Source organism: Paralichthys olivaceus, chromosome 2 (assembly GCF_024713975.1).
Source record: "Paralichthys olivaceus isolate ysfri-2021 chromosome 2, ASM2471397v2, whole genome shotgun sequence".
Classification (NCBI taxonomy): domain Eukaryota; kingdom Metazoa; phylum Chordata; class Actinopteri; order Pleuronectiformes; family Paralichthyidae; genus Paralichthys; species Paralichthys olivaceus.
Genome location: NC_091094.1, coordinates 19,274,295 through 19,294,426, shown reverse-complemented (window position 1 = coordinate 19,294,426; position 20,132 = coordinate 19,274,295). Strand labels below are relative to the sequence as shown.

The 20,132-nt window shown below is 40.9% G+C and overlaps 2 protein-coding genes across 7 annotated transcripts in view; one reads left to right on the top strand and one right to left on the bottom strand.

Moving 5' to 3' along the window:
• tacc1 (transforming, acidic coiled-coil containing protein 1) overlaps window positions 1-18,690 on the bottom strand; it is a 28,788-nt gene extending 10,098 nt beyond the window's left edge. For 2 of the 5 annotated variants that reach the window (XM_069510406.1, XM_069510414.1), the window contains exons 1-2: window positions 1,918-2,592; window positions 413-522 (exon numbers count right to left, since the gene is read on the bottom strand). In XM_069510406.1, coding sequence (XP_069366507.1) covers window positions 413-522; window positions 1,918-2,078 — 271 coding nt within the window. In that variant the 5' untranslated portion in view covers window positions 2,079-2,592. Of the gene's footprint in view, window positions 1-412; window positions 523-1,917; window positions 2,593-14,388; window positions 14,605-18,543 lie in introns of those variants that run through there. The other 3 variants (XM_069510431.1, XM_069510422.1, XM_069510418.1) reach the window with 3 other exon arrangements.
• aggf1 (angiogenic factor with G patch and FHA domains 1) lies at window positions 6,947-13,610 on the top strand. Of its 2 annotated transcripts, none has more exons than XM_020086740.2 (16): window positions 6,947-7,039; window positions 7,130-7,191; window positions 7,728-7,921; window positions 8,412-8,511; window positions 8,589-8,839; window positions 9,193-9,324; window positions 9,436-9,636; window positions 10,478-10,895; window positions 11,035-11,146; window positions 11,579-11,630; window positions 11,727-11,828; window positions 11,906-12,071; window positions 12,166-12,245; window positions 12,324-12,445; window positions 12,530-12,629; window positions 12,745-13,610. In XM_020086740.2, exons 3-16 carry the CDS (start codon window positions 7,736-7,738, stop codon window positions 12,982-12,984), a joined length of 2,262 nt encoding a protein of 753 aa, XP_019942299.2. In that variant the 5' UTR covers window positions 6,947-7,039; window positions 7,130-7,191; window positions 7,728-7,735; the 3' UTR covers window positions 12,985-13,610. The 2 variants fall into 2 exon arrangements, with proteins under 2 accessions (XP_019942299.2, XP_019942300.2); XM_020086741.2 differs by lacking the exon at window positions 10,478-10,895 and adding an exon at window positions 9,827-9,896.
• Window positions 18,691-20,132: the final 1,442 nt, after the last annotated feature.

The window sequence follows — 20,132 nt, the reverse complement described above, 5'->3', positions numbered from 1 at the left end:
CTGTAGGTACATTCCTAAAACAGCACACTGCATATGTATCCAATTACTGTGGCATTGTAAACTTGAAACACCATGTACACAGTTCACACACGGTAGTGGAGATCATATGTTTGAGATTTTAACAATCAAAGAGATGTTTATATTTAATTTATATTCATGTGAATGTATATTTTTAGAAACATGTTTTCATTGTCTAACGATACAGACCAATACATTCACACATGTGATGTCTGAACCTTTTGTGCAATATCAGAAAAGTGACAAGGAGTGACGCTGTCTGTCTGCTCTGTTCAAATTTGTCATGAGAACCTGCCGTCACCCTGAGATGTTACTGTAGCATGTTTACGTCTTGGACATCTTACGTCGGCAGCCTGTCTGCCTTTACAGTTGTTTTGCTCAGCAGTGGCCTCACCTGTTTTCTCTGCATCAGTGTTGTTGTTCTCCAGCTCTCCCAGGTTGGTTGAAGGCACGTGGACAGGGGTTGCAGCTTCAGGGGTGCCAAAATTACACTCTGAGTCAGAGCTGTGGCAGTCAGAGAGAGTCAGAGAGTCAGAGAGACAGAGAGACAGAGCGTGAACTTTCCTAACGTTCATGAGATGAGAGAGGAGAGCAGAAAAATCCTTACATAACTGAGGAATCACATTACAATACTGAGGAACACAGGGCGCACTGCTGATTCCTTAAGGAAAAGGGTGAATTAACTGAACTGCAACAGACCTTAACATACCTGCACAAAATGCATCTGACTGTGCAAGTTTATGGACAAATGAGGTTCTTCATTAAATCATACAGACACATTTTTGTTTTCATACTGTAGGATTCATGGCATCATGGCTTGTGATCCTAAAATGTAAACATGTGTTTATTTGTTAACCCTCATCACAGGCTGCAATCCAGATGTTCCCTTGTTTCATTAGAATAGAGAAACGAGGAGGTAAAACTAAAAGTCATAAAATACAAGTGTTCATAAAGTGTTCAGGAATACAGAATTATCTTTTGAACTTCCCAGGCTGTGAAAACTGATTTTGAGGATGACGCCACACAACTATCAGTATGTTTTGCATGTGAATCAGAAATATATTGAATATAGTAATACACACAATTAAATGTGGTCAGTGTCATGTATCATTCACTTCATGCCAGCGACGGGGAGAGAGAAGAGTATAGTTGAAGTAAAATAGAAAGAGGAAGTAGGACGGCCTATTTCCTGTTCCACTGTAAGCACCATACAGCATGCTTTATAACATTCTAGATATAAGTGATCATTTCATTTTAAATAGATGTGAGCATTGCATCTGAATACAGGTTGTAACATATATATTCTTAGTCTTTTCCACGCTGATCTATGATTTAAGCACTAGTGTAATGGCCTTCACTTTGATCTGAACACATCAGGAAGCAACCTCACACATGTTGACGTGACTCTGGTTAAATAACAACTGATTAACAAGAGAGTAAACATGGATTCTGATATTTGACTTCACACAGCAGTCAATCAATAAAATGTGTTTAAAGAGTGAGCACAGAAGAAGTAGAGCAACAATGACCAGGATGATTATGTGATCAGGAACAGAGTCACACACGACACAGAGTCTAGAGCATGTGTCTTCTTTGTCTGTTTCCAGTGATTACATCACTAAATTAAATTGTACCTGACCGGTACCTGGGGCGTGTGTTGTTTCTGTCAAAGCCACAGAAATGTACCCGCTGAGAAAAACATTAATTTCTAACACTGTCACAGTCTAAAGCCCAACCAGTTCACAATGTGTGTGTCAACAACAAACACAAAGGTCTCTCTCTGTCAGTTTCATCTCTGAGACTCCTCACCCAGCCGCTAAAAATATAAACATGTACTGTCCCCACCTATGGGAGAACCCACAGTGTCAGTGGTTCCCTGGCCCCCAGCACAACACTTGCCTGAAGCCTTGAGATCTCTCATCCTCCTCCTTTTCCTCCCCTCTCTCTCCACGTTGCTGGCTCTCCTCGCTGGCCTCCCTCCCCTCTTCATCGTCCTCTTCTCCCCCTCGCACCGCCGTCCACGTCCATTTGGCCCATGACACAGGTGACAGCCAAGACATCACTCCTCTGTCCTCTGGGTGGGATCCTCAGCCCTCTGTCGACTCACTGATGGGTTGTTTATCCAGCTCTGTACTGGTTGTCCTTTTCTGTGTGTTTCCTCCTCAGATTTCCACCCAGCTGCCAACTGCTCTCACATCTTCCCACAGAGCTCCTCTCTTCGCATGAGTTTCCCATGAAAGGGAGTAGATGAATCTTTTTCCAATCTTCTTTTTGTGTTTTCTTAAAAAGACTTCATCTGCGTTCTCTTCTCTTATTTTCCCCAGTCACAATCTCTCTCCTCCTTCTCTTTGCCTCTGTGGCAGAATACCACAGCTCTGATCAGCTGGTTTCCAGAATGCTGCTCTCACTCTCTCCTCTTCTAAACCCCCTCCAACCTCTCCCTTCCCCATCGGGCTGCTCCACTGACAGAGAATGCAGAGGGTGGAAGGCAGAGATCTTGAATGCAGCTTCTCTGCACTGAGCTGCATGAGTTCCCCTCTGGTTAGAGATTGGTATTTCCCTGTCAGGCTGCTCTTCTACTCTGAGGCAGAGGGAGGGAGTCAGAAAACAAACACAGGAGGAGGAGAAGGAGGGAGGAGGAGGAGGAGTTGAATGGTTGGGTCTCCACATTTTACAGCCCAAAGAGAGGTTAGGAATGTGGGGCTGGATTTTCAAAAGCCCTTGTTGCCCCCCCAGGCTTTTAAACAGTTAACTGTCTCCCCCATCCAGTGGCAGGCATGCATGACCACGAGAACCTGTTCTGTGGGACAGCCTTGGGTGATCTACCTGAAATTTGTCTCAGGTATAGAACTGAATGCACAGGCAACAATGGACTTCAATGCACTCATCAACGGCAGCTAAAACCCCATAATTGTATCTGACACAGATACATTGTAAAGATAATTGTGCAGTAACACAGCATGACATCTCTCATGATGTGTCTGAAACACCTCGACAGCCTGAGAAGCAGTTTTATTACAGCTACTGCTGCTATACAAGAAGAAAAGTCAAATATGTGTCAGCAGAGGATTCATCATGTTTACATAAAGACAAGTGACATACGAAGGATAAACACCTCACAGAAAAAGACTCTTTAATTAATCATAATCTTTAAATGTGGTTTGTATTTAAGTAAAAGCCAATTAGCAGCACTTATCGAATCTGCCACTCACCTCTTTGATATATGAGTTTTCCGAGCCATAATGAAACGCATATGAGAGGAAAGTGAATGCAGCTTCTGTGCTTATAATATAGGTTCACTTTTCCCCCCAAGTCCATCCTAAAGCAATATTCACAGCCATATGTGCACTGACAGAAATATGGCTCTATACAGTCGCCCCTGCTGTTCATACTGGCTGTAAAGTAATCCCCCAGAAATGCTTCCTCACGGTAAATGAGCCATAGTCCTCCAAAGACAAATCAAAATGAGGCTTCAGCAGCTACAGTTTTTAAATGGGCATATTTAAAAGTTACACTCTTATCAGAAGTACACTTTTTGTTATTGTGGCTACTCTGTACAAGGGCAAACTATGCAGGGAAACAGAAAAGGGGGATTTTGCTCCAAACTGACTGTTACTTTGGAGGAACCCTACTGTTTTGGCTAATTCAAACTTCCTGAGCCTCACATTAGCTTCAGGTAAATTAATGAATGACTGTGAAAGACTGAAGTTAGACAGATAAACCAATCAAGCTGTATCAGCAGAAGATATATCACTATGTTGACTGACAACTGACAAGGAATATGTAGAAATCATCATGTATCTTGTATATAATATGTCTATGTTATAAAATATATTATCACTGGACAATATATTGTTTGTCCTATCTTAACTTGTATATAACAATATCAGAATCAGCCTATTCACCGACAGGGAGATACTGTACATTTTCTTCATGGTCTGTAGTGTAAGGAATAACCACCATAAACTCTTTCATTGTAAAAATTGACATGTGAATATTTCATTGTGTTAGATAAAATGACTTTATCCTTTAATTTGCAGATGGACCGATGATAAAACAGGCAAACACTTGAAAAGAGAAAGAGGGATTTAAAATACACACATAGTATTAAGGAGATCAAAAAATAAATAGCCATGCTGGCAGCAGTGTTTGTAATAGTAATTTAGTGACTTTTAATTCTGTGTTTTTTTCTAGTACACCTGTAGAGTACTATGACAAAGCATCTTCTGTGTATTTCTCTTTGATATCGACCCACACTGCCAGAAACTCAAAGGTTTGGCTCGACCATGCAGCTAAACTCCTCCCAAATTCTCGCCCAGCAGCAGAGACACACATGCCTCAGTCAGCCTCAGAGTTTCCATATCTGAGCAGAAAAGGGTGGAGTGGGTCCACTGCCCATTCACTGTGGAACTTTTAGCACTGGGTTGAGGGTGATGGGGATCCCAGGATGCACTGGTCATGTGCAGGCAGTAATCAAGGAGTAGTTTTTCCTCAGTGCACAAGGATCAGTCTGTGCCTTTACTCTGGGTAGTTTCTCTTTCTTATCTGTGAACAATGTTCTCACAAAAGCATAAGGATTTTCTCTTTTTGAAGTTACTGAGACACGTTCCAAACGTTCAAAAGCTCAGGCTTATCAGAACAAAAGATTTTCTGTGTTGATACTGTTCAATAATCCATGATCATTAGTTGGATCATACAGTTTGTGATTAATAATTTACAACACATGAGAAATGTGATGTCTGAAAGTGGAAAGAACATTTAAGACTTTGTTTCCATGGACTCCCTGTTTATTCCAAGTAACTGCACCAGAGTGGTCAGTGAAAACTCATGGTAGCCAAGGATAAGAAGGTTACATAAGGAAGCGTTCCTATTACCATCCCTGACATGAAATCATAACATGTTGCTCTAAACACTGAACTAAAACACACAGTTTTTCCTGCCAGTCGTACTCAGAGAGGAAACCTTTAGGACTGGAGCTTTTTTACGTCTAAAAATAAACGGCATCATTAAACATCAGTAGGCAGCGTGAGGCAGCTGCGTGTGACTCAAGATAAAAAGACCAACCTATTCTCAAAGGCTGCTCTATCACCACCACCACCACAGCCACCATGGCTCCTGCCAAGAAGTCTGACGCTCCACCAAAATCCAAACACAGCTCAGAAGAGCTCAGGTTTCAAACTCAGTGGGAGGAACCTGAAAGGTTTTTTTTTGAGAAAGTCATTAAAACTAGAAGGGAAAACAACCTGGCCTTCCTCAACTTATTCTGGAGTTTTTCTCAAATTCTGGCTGTTACAGTACAAATTTGACTGATGACACGAGTATGTTTAGTCACCTTAGCATCGTGTAACAATATCTTTCAGACAGGGCTGCTCTGTGGCTTCACAGCTCAAGTGTGTGAAAGAATGCAAAGATAAAATGTGCTCATACACACATAATATATTTACACAGAGTCTACATTACAATGCTTTAAATATGCTTTTGCTATAAACAGAAGTGTGTTTCAGTTTAAGACAACAATGCTGCAGCCACAGTATTGCATAACAGCCTTTCCTCTGGAGCCTGAAATAAGTTCAGACACATAGAGAGATGGCCTGGTGTTGGCAAGTGTCAGCAAACTATCTGGAGGCATCAGACATTCCAAGTTCTTTTTGTTTAATTAGTTTTCCAGGAGTGGAAACTAATGAGCAGGAACTAAGTGAGTCAAAAATGTGAGCAGAAGAGTTGTGTTTGTTTGAGGAACAACAGAGGGACGGGAAGGACAAACTGACAACAACTGATTTACATTGCAGCATAGAGCAGTTCTCACTTCTGCCTTAGTATGACAACGACAGACTCTAACATGTTAAATATGAGCACAAACTGAACACCATGAGATGAACATCCACCAACCAGCACAAACTACAAGCAGCTGGCAGAGACGGTTAAGCGTTGTGACCACATCCTGTCAGAAATGACTGTGGGCCCATTCACCAGCCTCAGTCGGCACATCAGTCCTCTTAAAGGACTCTAGTCAGATGCCAGAATCAGTGTTGCATTGACATCTAGTGGTCAAAAAGCACTACAACAGCTGGAGAATGCAGAGAGTAACCACTGCACAAAATGTTATTGTCACATTATTATAAAATATTATGACAGCTAAATAGCCAATTAACAATGTCCTACACAAAACTCAAATAATCATATGAGGTCTTGTATGTGAAGTGTGCATACAGCAAAAACTATGTTAATATATTAATATACAGCATGCTCACCAATGTACACTAAATGGTACATATGTAAAGTGTATGCATGTGCTGTGTTGCATTAAAGTAGACAGGCCTCTTCATCTGCATATAACTCAGACAACTCCATTCATTAGTATGAGATATATGATGTATTCATTAAAGCCTTTTTGGCCCAGTTCCCTTCCACTCTGTTTAAGCTATAGCTCAACGATCATGCAAACAAGATTGAAAAACTGTTCGATAAGGCATTGAGCGAAATGCATCTTTTGCTGGTGCAGGGCACACCAAAGAATACTGTGCAGTACATAAGCAGACACAATGTACTGTCTGTATTTTGCCTGTTTGATTTTAGAAATATACAAAATAATGTATAGTAACAGGAGAAACAAATTGTAATTAAATAAAAGATGACCTGTGGCACTTAATATATTTAAAGTGCTGTGGGCCTGCTCAGCTCAATGCTTCCTTAGTTCCTCCCTTACTGCATCACTTTATTCATTAAGTCTTAAAAGACCCAGTGTTGCATCGTTTACAAATAATTATACCAATAATAAAAGAGTGTAAAGGGTCAAAACGAGAGCCGAAAAAGCAGGATCTGTCTTTTCTTATCTTTTTTTGTTATTAAAAAATATTACCAACGTTTGCCGCTGGATGGCGGTAAGTCTATTCTTGCTGTGACAGATTGACAGTGAGGAACAGAGGTCCGCCAAACGTGAAGAAGAAACACTTCCGCTGTGACGCGCTTTGCAGTCAGTAAATGGCGGCGGACAGCAGGGTGGACTGTAAACGTTTCCACGGTTATAACTCTGACTCATAATCTTCTCAACATGTACCGGAGTGTGTCGGAAAAGCAGAGTGGTTTCAAGATGTTTATTTTCAACTTTCAGGTCGGTTCATGCGCCGCGCTGACGCCAAACTCACAGCCGAGGAGCCGCAGACGGAACAAGCGGTAAGAGGAGTTCAGTGTGGATGAAGTGAGGCTGCAGCTCCAGGCTCACATCCTCTGACCTGTGACACTTTCACTATTAATCTCAAGTGTTCCTGCACCTCTCAGTAGCAGTGTTAACAATAGTGATCTCTATATATGTATTTCTGTCTTTCTCAAATGGGTCAAATCTTTCTTCATAGTAGATCTACATACGGCATTGATTCATTCAGCCCCTCCTGACTCTCTCTCTCTCTCTCTCTCTCTCTCTCTCTTTATGTATATATATATTCAAACTGGATTAAAACAACATAATTTGGTTTTTGCAAACAAAATGACGTTCGTGGTTATTTGCATCTAGAGCAGGGAAGTGAGATCTGATCCCAAGTCTTAGGAGGCAGGCTTTCCACTCTTGATCAGATCTGTCAGGACAGATCTAACTAGGTCTGAACAGGGCCTTACAATCTGTCATGATGCCTTTTATATTTTATGTAAATTGTTTTGCCAATTCTACGCTGTATTCATGAATAACTTAGACTTTTCAATGTCAACATCTTCAGTTGAACTAATGGAGAACGAAGATGGAGAGAATGATGCGGAGTGTGAAGTGGCTGAGCTACGTCTGAGAGCAGACTCACTGAAGCATGAGCTCAGAGAGTGCAGATCCGAGCTGGCAAAGTTACAGAAGCAGCTGAATCAGTCTGAGAGACTCCAGAAGAGCACAGAGAGCTACAACGAAGACCTGAGGAAACAGGTCAGTCCACGCTGACACATGGACCATCATGAGTGACAGTAGAGACTTCAGTGGTGAATCTATTCTTGATAATGCAATTCATTGTTTGGTTTATAAAATAGTCAGATAAAGGAAATATTATTACTACATCCTGCAGTCAATGGAAACAACTCGTTTAAAAAGTCCAAAACATTGAGATATTCAATCCTTAACAGCAACATCTCACATTCAAAGAGTTATATTTTGAAAAATTGCTGTGACCACAAGTAGAAGGCGGCTTGATTACCTAACAAGTCCTTTATTTATTCTCTTCTGGTGAATGTTTTATTTTATTAAAGTCGATGAACTATTCATTGTATATGCTGTGTAAAGTGGAGTTTGGACATAACTTTAGGTAGCTTGGTCCTCTTCTAGAAAACTCAGGATTTTGGTTTTGTGAATCAGAACAATCAGATCATCATGTTAGGATTCCGAATTATTTGATTTATTGATCTGAATTATTTTGTTTCAGGTGGATCAACTGAGTGCAGAGATTCATGAACGGAAGAAGAAGGATAAAGACAGAGTCAACAGTGAAACTCAGACAGAAGAAAATGTGTGGACAGAATCTGGTGTGTAACTTTCGTATTTGTTGGATAGGATGACAATATCAGAAAACCGTTGTAAATCTTTGGATATTCTCTTCCAGATTATTACAACTACTACTATGGAAGCTACTATCAGAACACTGAGTCAGCAGATCCTCAGGAAGGTGTGATCGCAGAAGCAGCAGCAGAAGCAGCATCAGCAGAAGCAGCAGAAGCAGCAGCAGCAGCAGCAGCATCAGCAGCAGTGGACGGAGCTGACCACAGCAAGTCTGTAGAGGTTTCAACACCAAACGAAGCAGCAGCTGCAGATGAGCCAGCTCAACCTAACAGCAGTGTTACAGTCGCAACAGAGGTCAGTTTATTAAAAAGTTAGTTATTTTAACAGTTACTAGAAGCAGAATTCATTCCAATTTGGTCACAGTGACCTAATGATCTTGGAAATGTTACTTCAGGAACAACCATAGAGAATCCCGTTATATCTGGCACAGACATTCACTTGGATTCAAGGATGATCTGATTATAATTTGGTGGTCAAAGATCAAAGTTACTATGACCTCACATAACCCACTTATTTATCGTGAAGTCTTAGGAACGCCTCGAGAGAATCCTTTCAAATTTGGCACAAAAATGACTCAAGGATTCAATTGTTTCTTTAAAAATGTCAGTTAACAGTTTCAGATAAATATTTGATGTTGTCTCTTCTAGGAGGGCGATGCAGGATCTATAGCTGATATGTTGAGGGCCACTGCTGAAGAGGCAATGACACAGACCGGCTTTGTGTTTGATGAGACCACAGGGATGTACTACGATCACAGCACAGGCTTCTACTACGACTCGGTTTGTCAGCTTCCTCAAATTTTGGCGTCGATAGCAGAATTCATATCAGCAGCAATTTGATTAACAAGCACCAATCATTTGATTTTGTAAATATTGTTTTTTCTTCCTCAGGCTAGTCAGTTGTACTACGATGCCAACACAGGCATTTACTACTACTGCGAAGCAGAAAGCGGCCGATATCAGTTTCATTCCAGGATTGAGGTTCCTGCTGCACAGACCGGTGTAGAGCCGTGTCCAGACACGTACACTGCTGAAAAGAAAGGCAGGAAGTTCAAGAAAGGACTCAAGAAAACATCACACCAGGACGATAAGGTATGTCAAAACCAAATCTTTCATCGATCCATGGCATGTAGTCATTTTATTCTTTGTGGCTGACAGCTGCCATTTGACTTTGTACCGTTGCCCAAACAAATCTCTGGACTTTGTTGGTCTCAGTCTTCAAACACTTGCTTGTTGTATTCATTTGAGGCTAGTTGACTAAAAGAATATTCCTCTGACCTAGGTGCAAGAGGTGACTAGCTCTTTGGCTAAAATGAAGATTTCCTCTCGCTGGAAAATCGCTGCACACAGAGGTACATTTTTAATACCACCATGTTAAGATCTTAAAAATAGTTCCACTTATTTCTTTAGTTATTTCTCCTACCATCATTAATAGATTATTTTATACTTTTCAGCAACAAAAAATCCCATATACACTTTTATTAGAGGCAGCAGCTCCTATCATTTATACAAACCACACCTTTAATACTATTATAGATAGTTTGTAATATGTTCTTAGAAAACTTAACAAAGTTCAATTGTTTTCCCAGTGAGTTGGGATCATAGACATTTTCTGTAGGATGTTTCACAAAGCTTTTTAAATGAACTGTTAACATGTTTGAAGTGATCATTACTTTCTCTACTGTGTTGTAAACCACACTCAATGTTTTAGTCACCTCTTGTATGAATCTGCGCACAAACTAATATTTGGATGACTGGGGATTTTCATGTTAAGCCTGACATAATGTGGTTGAGGTCTATGATGAGTTGTGTTTGAAGACTGAGATCATGCATTGGGCCAAAAGGCACAGGAGCTACAATACAAAGCCGCTGGCCTGCTGTCAGTGAACAATCACCGCAGGTGCTAATCACACCTTTGACTGTCTGATGGCAGGAACTAACGTTTGATGATATGAAGTTGGAACAAGAAGAAATAGAATGGGTCGAGCTGAAAACAATGAAGAGGAGCACAGAATCCCAGAAACTGAAGCGAAGGTCTCGCAGTGCAGACTTGGCTTCACGTCGGGAGGAGAGCGACAAATCTTCGAAGAGGAAGAAGCAGAAAAACGGTTCACGGCACGATGACAAGGGAAGAACCGAGAAGAAAAGGAAGAAATCAGAAAAGAAGAAGAAGAAGAAGAAAAAGAGCAAGATTCGAAGTGATGACTCGGAGGGGAATAGCGAACCGGAGGAGGGTGAGATCACGGAGTCTGAGAAAGACAAGTGGGAGTCTACTCCTTCATTCTCATCATCGTCTGCATCCCCCTCCGAGGAAAGCCCAGAATCCGAGATGGAGACTCAGAGTCTGGAAGGTGAGAGGAAAGACGCGATGGATTTAGCACCTGTCCAGGGTGCACATGCTCACTATTAGTTCTGTGTGAGGTTTAAGCTGGTAATAACTTGTGTTGTATTTGTTGTCTTAACTTTTTTGGGGGTGTATTTTTCTTGTAGTCAATGCAAACATTTGGCCGCCTTGTGTAAGAGTGACAGTAGTCAGGTCTCCAGTGCTGCAGGTGGGCACTCTGTTCATCATCACTGCCGACTCTCCAGCCACCATCGGCAGGTTTGTGTCATTTTCTCTCTTTTTGTCTCAGTAAAAGTTTGATGCTTTCATACCAAGAACTTAAAAATTAGTGTGGGCAGTTTTAAGAGGATCAATTGTTAGTGCTAAAGCTGCAATACTGAGCCACATGGCTTTAAGAATTAAAAAATACACCATCTTTGTGAGTAGTACAAGTAGTAGAGGTGCAACAGATCACAAAATCACAGTGCAGATTAGATTATTGTTTTACTCATGGATCAGATGATTTAACTTTCCTTTTTATATATTGAAGAACCTGATGAACAATTATTAAAATACATTTTTGCAGATCATTTATAACACTAAATAGCATCATTCCAGGTGTTCAATGTTTTAAACCAAAAGTAATTTATCTATTTGTGTTGAAATGGGTCGTGAAGCTCTTTGATGACAACGTGCTGTTTTCTGTTGCAGAGAGAAAGATATGGATCATGCAATCCGAATACCAGAGATGGGAGTCAGCAAGGTAACGCTCTTCACTTCTATATTTACTGAGGGAAGATAATAATTAATTTAAGTAATGCATGGGTGTGTGATGTCTCTAACTGTTGTTCGGTTCCAGTTCCATGCAGAGGTGCACTTTGACCAGGAGCAGCAGAGCTATGTGCTGGTGGACCAGGGAAGCCAGAACGGAACAGTCATCAATGGCAACCGAATCTTACAGGTCAGCATTTTTTTTCTCAAATAAATTAGGAATTCTTGAAGCTAGCAGTGACATAATTATCAATGTTTCCTCTACAGCCCAAAGCAATATGTGAGCCGCATGTGCTGATGCACGGTGATGAGGTGAAGATGGGAGAGACTGTGCTCTCTTTCCATATCCACTCAGGCACTGACACCTGTGATGGATGTGAGCCTGGGCAGGTGATGGCTCACCTCAGCAAGCACAAGAGAGAGGAGAACACAGGTGAGCAAGTCAAAAGGAAACACAGAAGAAAATGATTCTGGCTCATGAAACAGCAGTGATATGCTTCACTTAAATCTCATTGTTTTCCCTAAAGGCCCTTCTCTCACCAAAGAGGATAAAGAAGCACTGAGACAGAAGGAGCTGAAACAGATGAAGGCCAAATATGGCCTGCAGGTCAGTGTTAGCAGCAGCTAGGTTAAACCGTCTATTTTTCTTTACACAGTCACTCACCTCTGTGTTTTCTGTAAACAGAGCAATGAGGAGACCAAAGCCCTGAAGAACCCCAAATATAAGGACCGAGCAGAGTATCGTCGACAGGCGGTGGGCAGTGAGGGGGTTTTCCAAAGAGATGATGCTCCTGCTTCTGTTCACGAGTAAGTCTGTTGTTTTGATTCTTGCTAAAGAATGTAAATAATAGATTTCAGTCATAACTGTATACTATGATTTTCCTTTGAAAGGGAGATCAGTGAAGTCAATAAAGGACGGAAGATGCTGGAAAAGATGGGCTGGAAGAAAGGAGAGGGACTTGGCAAAGGGGGAACTGGAATGAAGAACCCAGTAAGAGCACCTTACTGACTGGAGATGTCAAACTGTAGCATCTGCTTTAACATAGATGTATTCTAAAATAGCAACGATATTTGATTTTCTTTTTTTCTCATTCCTTTCTCCACAGATTGAACTGAAAATCAGAAAGTCTCAGTCAGGCCTGGGTGCCGGTGCAGCCATGTCTCTCGACAGCGTCTCTACGACCAAATCAAAGTCCCAGAAGAACTGGGAGAAAGCCAGAGAGAGATTTGCTGATACATGCCAGCCTGACGCACCGGTCGTCAAAACACAGATCAACTCACCCAAAGCCTGGGTGAGAGCAGAAGAGACTGAGACCACCAACTCACAGACAGACAGCCAAAGTTAGGAATACGGGCAGATGCATATATGTACAGGGGAAAATAAGAGCAGAGTGCTTTTTTACTCAGTTTGTTCTTTAGTGTGCTGGTTGAAGGCCCCAGCATCAAACGAAATCTAACCTCTAACTTTGTTCTGTACTAAGCAGAACGTGACCATCAGTGTTTGGAACCAGATTTTAATTAAGTTTGATGAAAATGTGGATCAGTTATAGTCATTTTAGTCTCAATTAGAATTTTTATGTCATCTATGCATTTTAAGACTACAGCTGCCAACACCCTTGTTTACGGTTTCCATGGTGGCAGTGATTTCTTTTTGCTAATGAGGTCAAATTATGAGGATGAGATTGTTAAGACAGCAGAGGAAACAGTTCTGCTAATCTGGAGCTACAGTGTGAGATTACACGAATGTAGGAATAGATTGAATAAGACACGTATATACATCCAACTTTCACATTTTGTGGTTATTTGTTGAAAATAAAATTTGATGAAGTTCAGAGCTAACTTTTCCATAAATTGGGGTTAAACAAATATAATAAAATAGTTGTCATTGATGAAATGAAACGCTGCTGATCACAAGTATTATGTCAAAATATGGGAACTACATGCGGACCATTAGTAAAATGCTGTCTATCAACCAGTTGTCCAGAGCTGTGCGTTAACAGAGTTTGTAAGAGTCAGTTTCTGTGTTTGCAGAATGTTTCTCTCTCTGCTCCATAAGTGAATAATGTGGGATGTTTTCAGTCCACAACACTGGAAGTAAAGTTATTGACAGTGTTTCACAGACCCATGTGTCTGTTGTCAAACCAACACAGGGCAGATCTGCTGCTGTGCCTCCCAGAACAAAGAGGACGTGGATTGCCTCAAGCAAATATTGACACAGTGAAGCTACATTTCTCACAATGACATCATACTGTGATGAGACAACTGTGGATCTGTTCAGACAGCCCCGTAAACTGGATCATGTGACCAAACACCAGACCCCTTCTTAAAATGTTGCACCTTAAAAATGTGCACTTGCTGAACGTTGTGTAAGACGATCACATTTTGTTGTCACTGCTGTTTTTGCTGCAGAGCTCACACACAGCCACGTGTTTGTTCAAGGCCAGCGAGCAAACATATTGTACAGTCCGTCCATATGAAGTCTTAACTGGAATCATTTTGAGGCTGTGTGAATATTTGCATGTGAGTGCAAGTGTACGCTGAAACAGAGGCCAGTCACACCACAGGGAAAACAAATTCAACTAAGTTCGGCCACAAGTGTTCTCTTGTAGTTCCAGGTATCAGTTTAGCTGCATACAACTTAACAGAAAAGTGTAGTTTGTTATTATAAGTTCGTGACAACAAATTCAAAACTAAATGGGGGTGGACTTTGCACAAACACCTGTGTCAAACAGGTGAGTGATCTGACTCACATGCTGCTGCTGGTGTGACTCCTGGAGCTGGCCCTCCTGCTGCTCCTCTTCTGACTTAAAGTGCCCCCCATTCTGATCCCCTCTCGCTCCAGTCAATGGACCGCCGCTGGTATGGGTGTGTATCTCCCTCAGCTTGCAGGCATACTCTCCTGAGACTGTTCAGTGGGAAGCAGTGGTGCTCTGCCGTCACATTTCTTCCTCTCTCTATCAGCAGGTAGGTCCCTCCCTGCCCAAGTCTCCTCCCTCGGCCTCCTGTCAGCAGCTGATACTATAGTGTAATAAAGTTGGGAGGGACCGACTCGTGGCCTGTGTGCCTGGTTGTGTTGGGTAGAAAGTCTCAGCCATAAAAAGATGTTGTGAGTCATGAGATAAAGTGGGAATTCATTCTTGTGTGAGGATGTGGCTCAGGGCGCTTTCAGAGATCAGGCTTGACCAGTTCCTAACACTGCAAGGTCGATCAGAGCAACACTGGGCCTCTGTTCTTTCAAGTGCATTCATAGTTTTTTTTTTTGGCATAACAAGTGATTCTTAGTGCTCTGAGGATGAAATCAGCTGACATGTTTTCATGGTCTGATGCATGGTAATGAAACAATCCTAATAAATTAATGTTCCTAGTGTTGCAGGCCATGTTAAACTAATCACTGGAGTGTGTAGAGGCCCCTGTGTCAGTGCATGTTATTGTTGCTCAGAGTATTTCTGAGACAACCATATTTCCTCACCATACTCTCACAGGCAGGTAGCAACAGGTTCTCTTTAAGTCAAAGTTTGAAGCTGAAGCAGAATCTTGTTTATTTGACCAAGGTTGTCGTCATATTCTGCTACTTCAAATCTACTAAAATTACATCCTTTTGAAATTAAGTTGTTTCACCACGTCTGTATTACAGGATGTGATGAGAGTTTTTAGGGTAAAACCAACAGGAACATTTTAACACAGCTGCTAAAATGTGCTGTTGCAGTGTCTGACTCTTAAAGTTGCCTGTGTGGCTTCAAGCTGAACACAGGTCAAAGGTTATGGAGCATGGTTGCCTTTACCCAATCACACAGACGTGTAAAAAAAACTGTGTCGTGTGCTGTATTTTGAAAATCAGACAAAGAGGGAAGCGTCTATTGTCTGCAGATAACAGAGGAGTGTCTGAACAGTGAAGTGTTTCAGGTATTCAGAGGATGTTCAAGTCACAAATAGTCCAGATGAGTCAAGATGCTGATGATTGAAAAATATTTTCTGGCCATTGTTTATATTTTTCAATGCACAGTTTAACAGGACATACTGTATTTACTTTCTGTCTCTACATGGATGTTTTTACACAGTGAATGTAAAATGAAACAATCAGCAACTGAAAAGGACAAAGTTTGGATTAGATTCAATTAGATTATTATTTTATTAAATTAAACTCATGCAACAAAATATACAACATTTATTCTTATTAAATGTCCTTATCTAAGGTGTGTTTAATTAAATTGGATTAAACAATACAATTAATAGAATATGTTAAATCGATCACTTATGTTTGAATTAAACTAACTTTGATTTGATTAAACCCAATTAATTTGATGAAGTATCTCAAATTTAAATGATTGAATTAAAATAAATGATATTAAATGAATTTATCCAAAATCAATGAACCAAGATAAACAATTCGATGTACTTAAATTTCAGCCTCTTTATGGATCTAAACTACAGATCTCTATAATTCTTCAATGTAAGAAAAACAAATTCTTCCATTGATCCAGATCTGTCACGGAGTGAAACACGACATCAGCTGGTCCACTGTGAACACGACTGTACACTCCATGTCTTTCCTCTGTCTTGTAGCAAACACACAATAAATGAGTAAGAGCAACTGTGCAACTTCATCATCATCCATAGTTTCCCTACAAAAGAGGACATCATTGATGTCTAAAGTTTTCCATCATGGTCGAGGGCTGGGCTTGGCTGTGCTGCAAGCATCGGTCAGTGGAGTCTGTAATTTTGGAAAATATACCTCAGAAATAGAGTTCAGTGAAAAACACGTCATGTTGGTTTTGAAGTGGAGTTTCTTTGTGTTCAGAGCTTGTCTGATGTGTTGCATTACACAGGGCTGACCACAGCATGTTGCACTGAAACGCTGCTAACAATGTGTTCATCTGAGTGACTCAATCTGCTGCACAGCAAGGTCCTTGTAGTGTGTACATGTAATGAAGACAGTAGCTCCACACATAGATGGAAGATTGAGATCTTTGCAGCCCACTTCACTAAGTTCTTTATGCTGCACTTTATGGTGTTGAGATTAAGACATGAATTTAGAAACATCTTGTAGAAAAAAATTTGGCTAATTAAGTAGAAGGTTACCCAGTTGAGTGCTTACCTCCGCCAAGGTCCAACAGTCTCCTTATGAAACCACATTTAAATGAACTAGATCCAGATTTTTATTTGGTTCTGCACCAAATTGCATCGAGATGACATGAATTTTTCTCTGAGAAATGAACAAAAATGTAGAAAAACGTGCTCACAATGTTTAATGAGTGTTTAAAGCTCCACACCTCCACAAAGTTTCATGGAAATCGAATATGGTTTTTGCGTAATACTGCAAACAAACCAACAACATAAGCACAGATGAAACAAGAACTGCCTTGAGGTAAATACAATAATGCATATCTTCCACATGGTTCCTGTGTCTTTGATCCAACTCTTTGATGAGAGGCATGGAACACACACACGTCACATCACACCCAGTCAGCCCGCTCAGCCAAGTCCGTCTGGCTAAATCTGAACCTTGTAAATATTAGAGTAGAGCTCTCAGGCTGAAGACTCAAGATTATACTATTTTAAAAAGTGACTGTTATCCTTGGACAGCAGTCAAATCAGTGTCAGTGAATATGCACTTGTTGTGTGTGAGTGTCCATGTGAGGAGAAGAGAGATCAGGAAGTGGTGGGGGTTTAAACGCTTCCATAAAGTTCACAGGTCATCCAACTTGATCTCTCTGGCTGAAAGGAAATGATCCTCATTCCAACCACATTCCAATGGAAATAAGTTTTTTTACTTAGGTTCATATAAAATCCTTTTTGAGATTTAAAAAAGGAAATTAGATTACCCCCCTTTGGTAAAAGAAATCTTTTGCAAAATGTTTGTTTATATGAAAATGAAGCACATTATTTTGTGCTAGTAAAGTCGTAAGACTTCTATTTGTGTATGTGAGGGAGAAATGACCCATGTTAGTAATGTCATACATGTGAAGGGTTTCATACATTCAGACCTAAATTCCTCTCCTCCAAACTGAGTGGAAATTCCAACAGAGCGGCTTCCTCCCAGCGAGTGACTGAGTCAGAGCCACTGTTGAATGTCTTCCACCCATGTCCGCTCCTGCTCAGGGCCCCAAGCCTCTGGGTGTGTCTCCCTGTGACCTCATCTCCCCAGAAAAAATCCTCCGGAAACATCAGCAGCACTAACAGCCCACATGATGCAGCCTCTGTGCAACTCGTCCACAACTACAAACCAGACAGCTTGTGGAGAAACTCTCTCTGCTCATCACATCAACAGTGCTGGTGGTGGGGCCTGTTCATTCAAGCAGAGTGAGTGTGTCTGTCTCTGTGTGTGTGTGTGTGTGTGTGTGTGTGTGTGTCTGTGTGTCTGTGTGTCTGTCTCTGTGTGTGTGTGTGTGTGTGTGTGTGTGTGTGTGTGTGTGTGTGTGTGTGAGAGTGTGTGAGAAGACTACAGCATCCTGTTTATGCAGCCTGGTCACTGCTGCCTGCTACTTCATTTTTCTGCTCAATCAGAAGTCTTAACAACTCCTCAAACTTCCAGTCTCAACATCACTGCTCTTTCCAAAGTTCTGTCCTTTAAAAACATTCGGACTAATTCCACCTGCTTTAGACCTCAGGACATCACACCCACCACAAACTGCTGGGTCATCTAGTGAGAGGAATTATACATTTGTGAAAAGAGGCTTTGTGTTCACGCAAAAGACAATAGCTCCGGCATGGCAGCAGGACCTTTAAACACCAGACACAGCACATTCAATGAGTCATTTGACACACCACCATCCAAAAGTCAGCAGATCAATACTAGAGCAAAGTTTACTAACGTAAAGCTCCTGTGTAATCTGCTCAAATCTGAGAACGGTGAACTTGACTGGCTCACAGCTGTCTCACGATGAGCGTCCGAGTGTAAATCATACCTGGACCTCTCAGAGGATTGACGAGCTGTGACGTCCTTCACGGTGGAGGGAGATGAAGTCCTGCATGGGTCAGTGACAGATGTCCTTCAGGGAGTCAGCGTTCAGACTGCTGGTGGAGTTGCTGCTCTCGGAGTGAAAATCCTTGTCTCCTGTGTGTGGTGGAGCTCAGCCCATGTGGCTGGATGGGAAATGGGAAATGAACCGTCTGGGCAAAGAGCCAAGAGCAGAGTAGGTTTTAAAGACACAGCAGTTTCAGTGCTATATCAGGTTCGGTCACACTTTTATTGTGGAAGTTCCAAGATATTTCAGCAACTGCAGCTTTTTATTGTTGTGACTGCATGAATATGAGAAATTCAGTAGTTGCTAAAATTTGACCAAATTAAATTCTGATATCATCCAATAGAAGATGCCCCTTATCATGTGACACTCCAAACTGACATTTACGCTGTGTCAGTTCAGTTCTGTTGAGTGACATGTCGAGAGATGTGAGACTTTCATGGGTAATGTTTTTCTGATTCATTTGGGGGAAATCTTTGTTTTTTTTTCTTAAACTCTTCCCATACTCCTCCTGTATGTCCCTCTTATTTTTCACAAAGGAGGGAGAGAGAGAGGATACAGGCCTGTTAACTGTTAATTTAATGAATACATTAGATATGAAGGGACCCCCCCCCCCCGTAATTTTCTGAGAATTTTGAGAATTTTCACACAATTACATTGAATATTTTCAAGGATTTTCCTGGGATTTTAAAGAAGATTTTCTGGACATTTTCACAGACTTTTATAAGTGTATTTAATGCAAAATATTGTACATTTTTCTCTGACTTTTCTTGACTTTTTCAGCCATTTTTGTTGAATTTTTCCAAAATCTTCCCAAAGTTATTGAGTATTTGGTTGTGGTGTTTTTGTTTAATATTCTGTAGTATTTTTTTGTAGTTTTGTTTTTCTGCTAAATTTATAGTGAGATTTTTGGGGCAAAATATTTTTTTTTTCTGGAACATTTCAAAAAGATTTGAATTTGAACTTTTCAAATCTTCATTGAGGAACTCAAAAAAGTTGAGGAAAAGTTCTACATTTTTTGAATGGTTTGAATGGGGCTTTTTGTCAGTGATTTTTCTGGTAGTTTTCTGATATATTTTAGAAAAATAAAAATTGCTGTTTATATGAATGATATTGATCACATCATTCAACAGCTTGTCAGTCTTTACACTGTGCAGAACATAGGCTGTCATCAGTTCTAAATGATTGACCTGGTGCCTCCCTCTAGTGGTTTTTTCTGAGAAGGCAACTGCAGCAGAGAGCCTTTCTACACATCTCCCTGCTGCAGTTGTTCCCTATATCTCTTTGCATTACACAGAGAATCACTTTTCTAAATGACTAAACCTTATGTTTTCATGCTGTATGTTCTGGTCCAGGCGTTTTTAACAAGAGCCAACACCAACAACAGCCCGCTGAGATTACAGCTACAGCTGATGATTACATCAAAATACTAAAAACAGATACGAAAATCAGGAACCCTTTAGCACATGGAATTGCCACATGATCCACCGATCAGATTGTAATTCACATCTCAAAGAATAAGATACAGAAGA